General features: G+C 34.8%; 1 protein-coding gene across 1 annotated transcript; it reads left to right on the forward strand.

Moving 5' to 3' along the window:
- Window positions 1-5117: 5117 nt before the first annotated feature.
- Window positions 5118-10423, forward strand: LOC117172074. Its single transcript, XM_033359829.1, has 3 exons — window positions 5118-5882; window positions 5991-6182; window positions 10199-10423. Exons 1-3 carry the CDS (start codon window positions 5813-5815, stop codon window positions 10372-10374), a joined length of 438 nt encoding a protein of 145 aa, XP_033215720.1. The 5' UTR covers window positions 5118-5812; the 3' UTR covers window positions 10375-10423.
- The last annotated feature ends 2856 nt before the right edge of the window (window positions 10424-13279 follow it).

Here is a 13279-nt window from a genome sequence, read left to right on the forward strand (position 1 = left end):
TAACTTAAAGTCACGTTATAATCATCAGTTGACTTTCAACTGGCGAATGATCCTTTTGGTTACATCTGAAAGTCAACCGCCTTATTCTACTGAAATTCAGATTCTGGTATTACTGTTTGTGCATTGACATGATTTCAGGGCAACTGAAATTGAGAATGTGTTTTTTAACCTCTTCCCACATTTCTATGCAAAAAAAATGGAAAAAAATTAATATTGAAAAAAAAATGTAGTGTGAAACCGTCTGAGTCGTCTCGAACTTCAAGCCTATGCATAAACAATGTATATATGCATATTAAAATTATAATTAACTGACAAATTGTATTACGCTTGGAAATTTACGTTACCGTTACTGAAAATTACGAAAAAATTTGAATTTTCACAAAACTTGTAACTGTAAGATTGTGCCATCAGTGCTATAGAAAATGACGAAACGTTCCGTAATTTAACGAAACATGTAACTGCAAACAACTCTATATTTAAAACTTTTTTTCTACTTACGTGCGTTAAGTTCCACGTACAGTGTACACTGAAATTCAAAGACGGTTTTTTTAAAAAGTATTATTGTTTTATCGTACACACTAATGATTAATTTTAGTTGTAAAAATGGAATAATTCACCAAGGATTTCCATTTGATCAAATTTTATTTTTTACTTTGTAGGTAAAATATTTATGTTAAAATCCTTGAATCAACTAAAACTAAAAACATATGAAGTGACTTGTAGGTTAGGTCGAGTTTTTTAATTCTATCCATATTACTCTTCGGAATCTAAGCTTGAAATATGTATCTATGGATTATAATATGGTAAAAACTACACCATATATTTATGAAGATAAATTAAAAACACTATTTGAGCATATAAACAAGGAATAAAATGAATTTTCATAAATAAATTGCTATTAAAAAAATGCAATCAAGTCACTTTCGGTTACCAATACGTGAAATTTAAGTTCAGTTTGTAATGTCGAAGTGCTTAAGTTTTCCACAATTATTTAATAATACTCCAATGTTATATTTTGATTATTTTTAAGCATAAGCATTAAAATTTATATATATTTCAAAACATATGAAATAAAGCGAAATAATTGTGAGAGTAATACCGTATGGTAATATACGAGTTGCAGAGATATAATTCTAAAATAAACACAAGTTTTGGATTTGAGATATGAGTATATTTCAAAAATTTAGAAAGTCATATTAGATTAACTCAAAAATAAAAAATAAATTACTGGATATTGATTTAATTTGGAAAATTCGATATAAGTGTAAAGTTTCGCAAATATATAAATACCCTAATATGTGATTATCAGCTATAAATATTGTCCAAACGAATTCTTTGTACATATATTACATTTTACTCATAAACCAATCTAATTGAATAAGGTCGAATAACGTACTGAAGATCTTGAAATCTGCTTTTTGTATAAGCTGCAGTTGATGAAATTAATCAATTTCAATGAGGAGGAGGAGGAGGATGAGGAAGAGCAGGAAAAGGAGGAGAGGAGGTGCATGAGAAGGAGAACACAGAAAAAACAGAAGATAAACTTAACAACGATTTCCGCCGAAAGATTCTTTGCAACAAAAATTACATTTACAGGATAACCTTCAAACAAATATCGGTTAATATAATCTGTAGCCTGCTACAGATGTTATTCTTAGTTTTTTCTGTGAAGCAGATATCCTGAGTCTCCTCTTTATGTAAAATAACTATTATGATCCAAGGTATGTGGATTAAAGAAATAAACATGTGTTAATGTCAACAAGTTATATATATTTAACATATATAGCACTGTAATATGAAGAAGAGGGGGAGAAGAAGAAGGAAGGTAGATGCGGGGGGGGGGGGGGGGGGGGGGGGATGAGTACAATGTAATTCAATCAGATGCTTGAAGTGTTAGATTCATTGATTACAAGATTGGATTATCAGTTAGAGTAATTTAGAATTACTTAGAGATAAAGTTATTGCCTACTCAGTATGTCATTAGCTCTATGTTTCTGATAGTGTTTTTGTACTAATAAGAAGGTATTTTTATAATGGTTTATGAAATTATGACAACGTAGTAGGACGATGGTCGTGGGGGCTAAGGCGTAGGCTTTGGACTCAATCTGTTGTCTTACTGGTTCGATTCCCGCCTCGCACTCTGGCAGAGTCTCGGCGGCCCATGCAGTGAACACTAGCTTAGCAAGGGAGTTGTTCATCTCCGGAGAGTCGTTGGACCGGTACCTCTAGAGAAAAAGGTTTTTTTTTGAGTACTTAAAGCTGTTGCCCTTGGTGGTTCGGAACCCACCTTAAACTGTAGGTCCCCCTCCCACCACCAAGTAAGCGTGTGGGATGTGTGAAAAAGGCATAGGAAAGAAGGTGGAAGAAAAATGTAAACCCTTATGGGACACATTAGAAGCTTGCAAATTATGACGACGTCATGACTAAGGAATGTTGTTCACCCGACCTTTTTATATTATTCTGTATAAAATATGAGATTTTATGTGGACACGCATTAGATATGAGTTATTCCACATACAACTTATTCGAAGCTTTTTTTAAATTTGTCGGTGTTCTTAAGTATAAATGATTCTAAACCTTTGACGGACACTGATGGCAGTAGTACCGGGCCACTATGGACAGACTACCCCCTCCACTTTCCTTTTCCCCCTTCACCACACTATGGCGCCTACCCCCTCGCCGTGGTTGTGGGCCTCACCCTTACCACTATGAGACACCTGTTTGCAACCTACTTGAGGGTGCGGGTCCCGACTCCTCTTCCCTACTCTCCACTCTCGAACACTTGTTTGAAGGGTAATTTATGAGGGTATATCCTGTCACATCCTGCCTGTGTTATTTTGTTTTAATCACCGAGAAAAATGTATCCGCAACTGCCTGGGAAGCTGAACGTATTAGTCACACTTAAATCGCATCTAGTTCGAGCATGTATAGGTCAATGTAAAAGCATTAGGAAGTCCCTTTTGGCTCCCGTTACTTACTGACCGCCTGTCAGAAGTAAAACTTTTCATAGAGGGTTGCAAAAATTGATTACCTCCTGAACCTAGAAAAAGATTGTATACAATTTTTTTGTTAACTTCAAAGTGATAATTTTTCCAAAATAAATCGCTAACTACCTTAAGGCTACTGAATATTTAGTAAAATGAAGGATAATAAGTAGATACATGTTGACATACTTTAAAAAAAAGACGTATTTATTATATGAAGAAAATTTTCAGAAACGAGAATTATTCTATTACATTTTTCAATTTATTTTAACCATCTAGTTGAATGTAATTCTTTTTAGAACATTCGTGCGTACACGGGAAGTTAGGTGAGTTAATAAAACGCTACCAATTTCATGATATACAATGTCGAGATAATAGTCGTTAAATTTGGACGATAATCGGACATGAAGAATATCTTTGCAATAATTATTTTTTTTTGTTCATGACATTAAAAATATATTGTTCAGATGGTTCGGGCAACTTTTTAGAAATACAATGATCAGTAAATAATGTTCCAATTTCAGTCACACAATTTTCGACTAAGCCACACAAGGCTTTCAGCATACTAACATACTCGTCTGCACACAAAAGAAAATTCCTTAAACCAATAAAAGTGGTTTTTTTCATTGCAACAGCAGGTACATATACTATTTTTTTCTTCACGTCACAAGCATTTTCACTATTTTCATATTCTGCAACGCGTACAGGTACAGGTATAGTGTCGAAAATAATGGTCTTTTCTGCAAAAGATGTTGTATATATCACTTTGTAGTCATTTATCTCAAGGGGTTCAGTATGATCTGATGAGGGTTGTTTCTCCTTTTCAAAATAATCGTCGATGATATTGATCTTTTGCAGGAATGTTGTCCATGTTGGAACCCCAAAAGTTATTCCCTGTAGTTTATTAGTAACAATTTTGACAATTAGTTCAAAACGTCCATCGGTCTGTAGTTCCAATCCGATAATCAGATTCTTACTGCAGGAATTATTGAGAGCGTACAGTGTTGTTAAGATAAGATGTTTGGTATTCCTACGTGAAGGCTCGACTTCTGTCATGTGAACTTTTTTTCTTTTATGACTTGAAGAAGAATTATTAAGAAATTGTGAGGTGATAATATCTTCAATGTCTGAGTCTGTTTGTTTTATCATTTTTTGAGACATTGTACTTATTGTGTTCAGAGATGCAGAGTAACTAATAAGTAAACAGGCATAGGTACAGTTTATGGTTCAAAATGATCGGATATAAGGTAGTAAGGGGGGGGGGGGGTTAAAACGTGTCTGAACAAGGTTCATATAGACATCTTGAACTATGATAGGTTATTAGTTAGGTAGTGGTGGAAATACACAGAAGTGAGGGGAAATTGTAAAAAGGGGGTAGGAGGAGTTATATTTTTAAAAGTTAAATGAAATGGGAGAAAGAGAACCAAAATAGTTTAGTTAAGTTTGAAGCAGTTTCATCTATGTAAAATATTTTAAAATATACTTTGAGTAAAGATTAGTAACAATCGCTTACTAATTCACTTCAGTATTATCTTCTCTTTACAAATTACCAGCATCAAGTAATTATTTCGGTTAGTAATTACACTAATGGAGATAAGTTTAGTAACAACTAATAAGAAACTTCAGAATTATGATATATAAGGTAAGAAAAAATGGTTTAAGCATTAAAATGATGAAATAAGTATTTTATGAAAATTTTGTTGTATGGATTTGTGAGAACGTCTATTAATAGATTTTCTAAGGGGTCCGTACACGAGTGTTGTGGGTGTGACCATAGACAGAGGAGAGGGGATGGACCCATTTTCCTTGGAAGAAAGTCAGTTTCCCAAAAATCAGTCTAGACCTTACCCTAGTGAAACTCATAAATGAGGCAGTGGAGACACAGAGCAAGGAGGTACTTGTCAGCTGTCTCCCAGCAGCAATGAAAATGAGGCATTCATTGGACATCTCAATAGAAAGTGCAAAGGAAACAGTAGGTTAGTAATACATTACAATTTTATTTATTTTCTCGCTTTTTTATAATTATTTAAAAAAAATTAAAATGTCTTTTAAAATTGAAAATTTCTTGATTTTTATAATTTTCAAATATTAATAAAAAATTTTTGTTTACAGAATCATGCATAGAGAATGAAATTCCGTCGATCCTCGAAACCTACATGAGGGTCGAAAAAAAAAAAGGAAACGGGCAACTGGTGTTACATCCCACTCTAAAAAGGCTAAAAGGAGATGCCCTTCAAAAAACAGCCAGAAAAGGAAAGGCCAGCAGGACGTGGAAAAAGAGCTGCCAAATTTATTAACACAGACAGTCTTATGTTATTGACGATGAGATGGAAGAAGATGTAGCGGAACGTGATCCTCGATATAAAAAAACCAAGGCCTCGACTAGTAACATTACAAAACTTCCGATTCTGGAAATAAATCTGGAAAGTGACGATGGGGTGACACAAGAAATTCAGCAACAGAAGCCCCAAAAGCAACAACTTCAACGCCAACAAGAACTACAACAATCTAAGTTGAAGGCTGATGAGGCAATAAGCATTTTTATTAAGCGTACACATTCAGAGGCAAAGTTGTTAAAACGGAAGACAACAGAGAAAAAAATAAAAATGAAGCAGATCGAGGAGAGTCGGCAAAATGTTGAAAACCGATCCAAACTCAATATTGGGAAGAAGCAAGAGCAACAACAAAAGATGGTCCAGGAAAGAAAAAAGGAAAAAAACCTGGATCATAAAAATGAAAAAAACAAGGAGAACGCTTATGTGACCTTAAAAAATAAGGCTAGAAAGGTCACACAAAAACTACAAAAATAAAAAAAAAGGGACATTTTAATGGAACTGGACACGAATGTAGAGGAGATGTTGGCAGCGTTATTGGATAAAGAGGAGAGAATCTTCCAAGGTAAAACTATAATATTAAAACGTATATATATATATATATATATATCTTGAAAATAAATTTTGATATAGTTTCTCTCAAATTATAATTTCATTGATTTAATTTTTACAGATTGTGAAAATACCATCCAGGACATTGTGAAGGTCCAAGCCGGTGCTGGACAGCAGGAGCCTAGCCTGTATGAATCTTCTCAGCATTCTGAATCCTTGAGAGTACCACATACGAATAATGGTACGTCTCAGGTTGCAGGACCTTCCAGAGATCCAGACATATCAGCAACATTCAGCCTGGACGATGCACAAGGTAGGAATGAGAGGATGAAAGATTCACCAATTATTTGTAAAATCAGTGAAAGTACCGAATATATTCAAAAATTCAGTTTATATGGTTTCAAATTAAAATTAAAAATTTCTCCACCTGGCAAAAATACCCAGTGGAATGGCTCGAATTGGCATTTCGCGAATTATTTGAATATTTGATTAATTGGTGCGAACCAACTGATGTAGTAGGGTTAGTATTTTGGTCCGACGGATTTGGAAAAGATGTAGCGGGGAAGGCTTTCATTCCATTGAAAGACCTGTCTTTTGAAGACCTGTGGGATCTTGTAGCAAAAGTTGTACAGAGTGCCGCAGGTTTTGAAATCGATGATACTTTCCATGTTGAAATGACACGTGTTCAGATACCAGTCGGTAAAAGTCGTGTTAAATTACAATCTGACATTTTTAAACGTTCCGTATTGACAATAGAGAGTAAAGCAAATACTTGTTTACCACAGTCCATTGTAGCGGCAATATCCAAAGGGAAATTGTTGGCCAATAAATATAACATTGAATTACAAAATGACTGGCGTCGAAAACGCGAGAAAGGTGGCGTGCATCAATGCACTGCTGCTAATAGGTTATTGCTAGACGCCGGTGTAATTATACCTCTAAATGGCTATGGTATTCCAGAACTTGTCCAGTATCAAAAATTCCTGTCAAAATCTCAGATAGCAATAATTGTGTATCATTATGATAGCTTTGGTTTAGGAATGGCGAAAGCTTTTTATGACGGAACTTCTGATATTACAAATAAATGGGAGATAGTTAAGCAAAATATTTACTTGCTCTATGAAGGTGCACCCAAATGCCATTTTTCACCTATTTTATCATTGATAGGGGCTGGTGGTAGTCGACATTTTTGTGCACCTTGTAACAAGGCTAATAAAAATCCTGAGAGTCATTTATGCGCAGAAAAATGTAACGCTTGCCATATATCTCCACCCTGTAATCAGGAAAGTAGGATTGTATTTGGGGATATCGAAAAGGAAATAAAATGCGATTCATGCTTAAGGTCCTTTTATGGGGCCTCATGTATGAGAAACCATTTACATCCTGATTCATACAGTAAGGGAAAAAGTATTTGTTCAGTATTTAAAATTTGTGGTAGTTGTTCAAAATTAATCAACCATATAGATGTCAAAGATCATAAATGTGGATATTCAAATTGTGTTACGTGCAGAAAAGTTTTTCCAGACAACCATTTGTGCTACATAACACCAGTTGGGAATCCACGTTATAATAAAAAAGTCACATACATTTTTTACGATTTTGAAACTCAACAGAGTGAATTTGTCGTTGGTCGGGAATCCACGAAAATTCACGTACCTAATTTGTGTGTAGCACAACAGGTATGTGATGAGTGTATGGATGATCCTGACCCAAATGTACGATGTAAATGGTGCGGTATCAGAGAGTATATTTTTAGTGAAGATCCGGTTTCCGAGTTTACAAAATTTGCCACGCGAAAAATGAGTCATTTCACGGAAACCGTCATCTCATTAAAGAGAAAGGGCTTAGAAATTCACCTGAAATTGTTTTAAATGGGACTAGCATCCTTTTGATCAAGGTAAATCAAACCCGTTTTATTGACAGCTTGAATTACCTTCACATGACATTAAGACAATTGCCTGAAGCTTTTGATTTAGAAGAGGCAAAGAAGGGTACATTTCCCCATTTATTTAATACTCCCGAAAATCAAGAGTACATTGGAAAAATACCTGATGCCAAATATTTTTCACCCGATACAATGTCTCGTGAGGCTCGGAACTCATTTTACAAGTGGTACGAAGAATGTGTCACATCAGAATACAATTTTAATTTCAAAGAAGAATTGAGATCATATTGTATAAATGATGTGGACATTCTTCGTAGAGCGTGTTTGGCTTTTAGAGCATTATTTCTTAAAGTTGCCAATGTCGATCCATTTATTGAGAGCATAACAATTGCATCGGCTTGCTCAAAAGTTTTCAGAAAAAATGATCTAAAAGCTGAACAAATAGGTGTCATACCAAACGGTGGTTATAGAAGGGCTAATAGACAGTCAGAAAAAGCCATCGAATGGTTATTAGCCTTAGAACGCGATTTGGACATTGAAATTACTCATTCAGGCAGGGCACGAGAATTTAGATTGCCAGAGGGATGTCTAGTCGATGGCTATTTTTAAAATAAAGAAGTAAGTACGAAAGTAGTTTACCAATTCCATGGTTGCTACTGGCATGGGTTTCCGCAATATTTTTAATTGAATCGGGATAAAAAGTTAGGTGTCGATAAAAGTTCTGAATCTCTAAATGATCGTTTTGAACGAACAGACGCTCAAACTGATCGACTTCGCTCAGTAGGATATGAGGTAGTCGAAAAGAGGGAGTGTTCCTTTGATAAGGAAAAAATTCAAAATGATAATTTACATCCTCGAGATGCATTTTATGGGGGTCAAACAGGTAATACATTTTCGTATTACGAGGCTGAGGGTAAAGTGAAAATATCATATCTTGATGTTTGTTCACTTTATCCATTTGTTTCAAAATATGGAAAATTTCCCATTGGTCATCCCAAAGTTTACATTGGTGATGACTGCAAAAGTTTAACCGGTGTAAACTTTGATTTATCTAATGTCGGGGGACAAGTCACATGCAGAGTATTACCGCCTACCAATAAGTATTTACCTGTTCTGCCTGTCCGCATGCATGGTAAACTCATGTTCCCTTTGTGTAATACTTGCTGTAAAGAACAAATACAGAGCGATTGTCGACATGTAAATAACACAAATGCGCGAGAAATTGAAGGAACATGGGTTTCCGACGAGATAAAAGCTGCGATTCAAGAGGGGTATCAAATCACTGCCATTTTTGAAATTTGGCAGTATGAGACTACTCAATATAATAAGGTCACAAAAATGGGTGGTCTTTTTGTAGAATATATGAGTCGATTTTTCAAACTAAAGCATGAAGCCAGCGGATACCCTGCCTATTGTACTGATGAGGCTTCGAAAAAGGCATTTATTCAAAAAAATTTTGAGTCTGAGGGTATAGCCCTAGATCCGAAAAATATGAAAAAGAATCCTGGTTTGCGATCGTTGGCGAAACTTTGCCTCAATTCATTTTGGGGGAAATTTGGTCAACGAGAAAATATGCCAAAGACTGAGATCATTCATAGTCAGCAAGAATTTTTGAAAATTATTCAGAGTCCGGATAAAATTCTCAACAGTGTCTTGCCTGTAGACGATAATAGTATTTATGCCTCATGGTTGTACAAATGTGAAGCTGTAACTCCATCTCCTATTACCAATGTAGTTATAGTAGCTTACACAACAGCCCAGGCACGCTTGAAGTTATTTAATTACATGAAGCAACTAGATCGTCGTGTCCTTTATTTTGACACGGATTCAGTTATTTTTGCCAACACTAATGAGCCAAATGAGTATTATCCAGATACAGATTGTCTTTAGGTGACTTAACTGATGAGCTCGAAGTTTATGGCTCCGGTAGTTTCATAGAAAAATTTGTCTCGGGTGATCCCAAATTCTATGCATATAAGATACGATCACCTGATGGTAAAAACCACAATGTTTGTAAAGTTAAAGGTATTAATTTAAACTATGAAAATTCCGAAATAATAAACTTTGACTCTATATGTGATCTGGTTATTAGAAAGACACAACCAATTAGATTAAAGTTTAGTAGTATTCGTAGAACACCTTATCACCAGGTAGTTACGAAACAAGAGGAAAAAATATGTCGTCCGGTGTACACTAAAAGACGATTAGTTGAAGGATATAACTCTCTACCATTTGGCTACATTTCATAAGATAAATAATTTATCTCTATTTTAACCATATAAATCGAATTATGAAAATTTGGAGAATCACTCTCTCATTCCTACACACAGAAACAATGGCTTTTGCATTTTCAAAAATAAAATAATTGTATGTTTACTTCTTTTTGCCTTTTATGAAAAAAAAATATTCTTCTGCTTACTAATAATGATATTTTTTGTTTTCAGTTGAGCAATTTGGACTGTTTGGTGATGATGGCGAGAATAATTTTTTCGATCCGTGCACTCAGAAGCATCAACCCAATTTACCAACACTTACTGACTTAAGCGACTATTTTCATGGAGGGGATCAGCCCTACACTCTTCAATTGTCCGATATAAGTGTGGACTTAATTAAAAATTAGAATTAAAAATGAAATTTGAATATATTAATTTCAAATTTTCAAAAATTATTCAGTATATATTTAAAAAGGGAATTTAATAAAATGAAATCTACTTTTAAAACATAAAAACTTTCTGTAAATTTTATTTATCACCCCAAAATGCATGAAAAATTCAATTCTATTATTATTTTTTTATCAAAAGCAAAAATCATTTAGAATAATATAATTGTATACCTGATTTTTCTAACCTAAAAGAGGCAACCAGAATATAGCTGAAAAACTAGGGGTTTGCGGCAGTGGTCCAACGCGGCGCGGTGTGAGGACTCGCAAGCCCGTGTAAGCTCATCTCTGGGCATGCTGGAAGGTACACGTCATAATAAGCTTATTTATTGACGTGATGGAGAGAGGTCAGAAGAATCAGCTCAAGCATTCTGACCACACGGATAGTATCTTATTGATCAATTTCCACAAAATAAAGATAATAAAAAAAGTGTATTAAAATAAATTTCTAATTAAAAGAATCAGAATATTATTCTATAAATAATAATTACTAGTTAAATTCTATCATTCTTAATTATGGACGCACGCTGGAAGCATCCATTTACATCGTTGGTATGTGGACCAACAGGATGTGGTAAAACTTTTTTTGTAAAAAAGTTTCTCCGTCATGTTGATAGTATGTGTGATACACCTATTGAGCGTATCATTTTTTACTATTCCGAGTGGCAAACAGCTTACAAGGAATATGGAAAAACAATAGAATTTCGTGAAGGTTTACCTCAATCTTCTGACTATTCCAATGACCCTAGAGTTAAACTTATAATTATCGACGATTTAATGCGAGAGTCTTCAAATAACACAGTAGTAGATCTGTTTACCAAGGGTAGTCATCATAAAAATGTCAGTGTAATTTTTATATCTCAAAATCTCTTTCATCAGGGTCATGGACAAAGAGATATTTCTCTAAATGCGAACTATATTGTTGCTTTTAAAAACCCTCGAGATCGTGCCCAAATCCAGCATTTAGTTCGGCAAGTTTGCCCTGAAAATTTTCGATTTATACAAGAAGCCTATCATGATGCCACTTCTCAACCTCATGATTATTTACTTCTTGATTTGAAATAATCCACCCCCGAAAATTGCCGATTTCGGAAAAGTATTTTTCCAGATGACCCTTATCATTATGTTTACGTACCTACCAAAGGTATAAAGAGAGGTCACAGTGAGGAACAAGTACCAGTTGCACGATTGTAATGATGTCGAAAGGTGGTAAATCAATTGGCAAAAAAATGCTATTATTTTACATGCTCTTTGTCACCTGAACTCCGGCCAACGTCTTGCTTTATTAAAATCCTCGGATGCCCGACTTGTTAAATATATTTGTGAGTGTGCTTTAAATATATAATTGGGAAACGTGCCCCTTAAGAAGCAAGAAAGACTAAAGTTAAAAAAGCATAAAAAACTACTTCGTAAATTAGCGGAAACCCATGGTAGACTAGATTCCGAAATGAGTCGTATCTTATTTTCACCTTCTGCAATTGATGAACGTGAAAAGTGGAAAATATATAGTAAAGTATTACACAAATTTCTCTTCTTTGTTGATGAGGATAGAAAAACACCTATTGAGAATAATGAGCAAAATGAAATCGCAGACGATCAATCAAACGATGACGAATTTCTACCTGTCGAAACCATCACAGCATCAGTACCCAGAACTTTTCAGCCAAACAGTATCTTATTACTCAATTATTTAAGAAGGCTGAATATAACTAACAGAATAAAATGGGATAAAAATGGTTTAGTTTTCATTGATGGACAACGTATCAAAGATTCAGATATTACAGATCTTGTTAACGATGCATTGAGATGTAGAAAAAGATTCGTTCCAGCTGGTAGAAATCAGTTTGCTCATATCCTTCGAGAGCTTGGCACACCACGAGAGCTTGTAAAAAATAGAGAATACTGGAGAGTGAAATCAGATAAACAGTTGTCTCGGGACCTCAGTAATAGAACATACTCTACATTTCACCCTCTTATAACTGACAGTGATCGTACAGATGATCCTAGTGATTCACATAGACTTCGAGAAACTCCAAATATAAGAACTCGTGCAAGAAGTCGTAGCAGAAATAGAAAAGATCAATCACTGAGTCAGCGTGGTTCAGGATTAATAACAAAGGGGCAGTCTTTTAATCTGAGATGAAACTGTTAGGAGAAATATACTACAAGCCAAGTCATCCGGCCTCCTACAGTTGTGCAGAAAAAATAATTAGTGCTGCACGAGGAAAAGTATCTAGTGCTAAAGTGCTTGAATGGTTAAAGTCACAGGACACATTTACCAAACATAGGCCTATTCGTAGAAAATTTTAAAGATTACATTATAATGTTAGCTCTATTGATAATGTATGGGAGGCTGATTTAGTTGACCTCCAAAGTCTGTCAACCTACAATAATAATTATACTTTTCTAATAGTAGTAATTGATGTTTTAAGTAAATTTGCCTGGGTCGAGCCTCTTCGAAATAAATCTGCTTTAGAAGTAAGACACGGTTTCGAGCGTATTCTTCAGAAAGGTAACAATCGTGTACCTATCTGTTTACAAACAGATAAAGGGAAAGAATTTGTAGGTGCAACTTTTCAAAAAATTTTGACAGATAATGGAATAAAATTTCGAGTAAGACGGGACCCTAATGTTGAAGCAGCCATCGTAGAACGCTTTAATCGAACTCTTAAACAACGCATGTGGCGCTACTTTACGCATTAAAATAATCGACGCTGTATTGATATCTTACAAAAAATTGTAGATGCTTACAATAATGCCAGGTACAGTAGTATTAAAATGAAACCGGCTGAAGTTACCATATTCAATGCATCCAAAGCATGGGAAAATATTCAATCGCGATTCAGTAAGGAAAAGAGGTCTACAA

The sequence above is a fragment of the Belonocnema kinseyi genome, chromosome 4 (assembly GCF_010883055.1).
Source record: "Belonocnema kinseyi isolate 2016_QV_RU_SX_M_011 chromosome 4, B_treatae_v1, whole genome shotgun sequence".
NCBI lineage: Eukaryota > Metazoa > Arthropoda > Insecta > Hymenoptera > Cynipidae > Belonocnema > Belonocnema kinseyi.

Bases quoted from the DNA above. Each gene is read 5' to 3' on its own strand.
- LOC117172074 (XM_033359829.1), top strand. From the start codon at position 5,813: ATGGAACTGGACACGAATGTAGAGGAGATGTTGGCAGCGTTATTGGAT. The intron at 5,883-5,990 runs GTAAAACTATAA...TAATTTTTACAG, and splicing joins AGAGGAGAGAATCTTCCAAG to ATTGTGAAAATACCATCCAG. The intron at 6,183-10,198 runs GTAGGAATGAGA...TTTTGTTTTCAG, and splicing joins CAGCCTGGACGATGCACAAG to TTGAGCAATTTGGACTGTTT.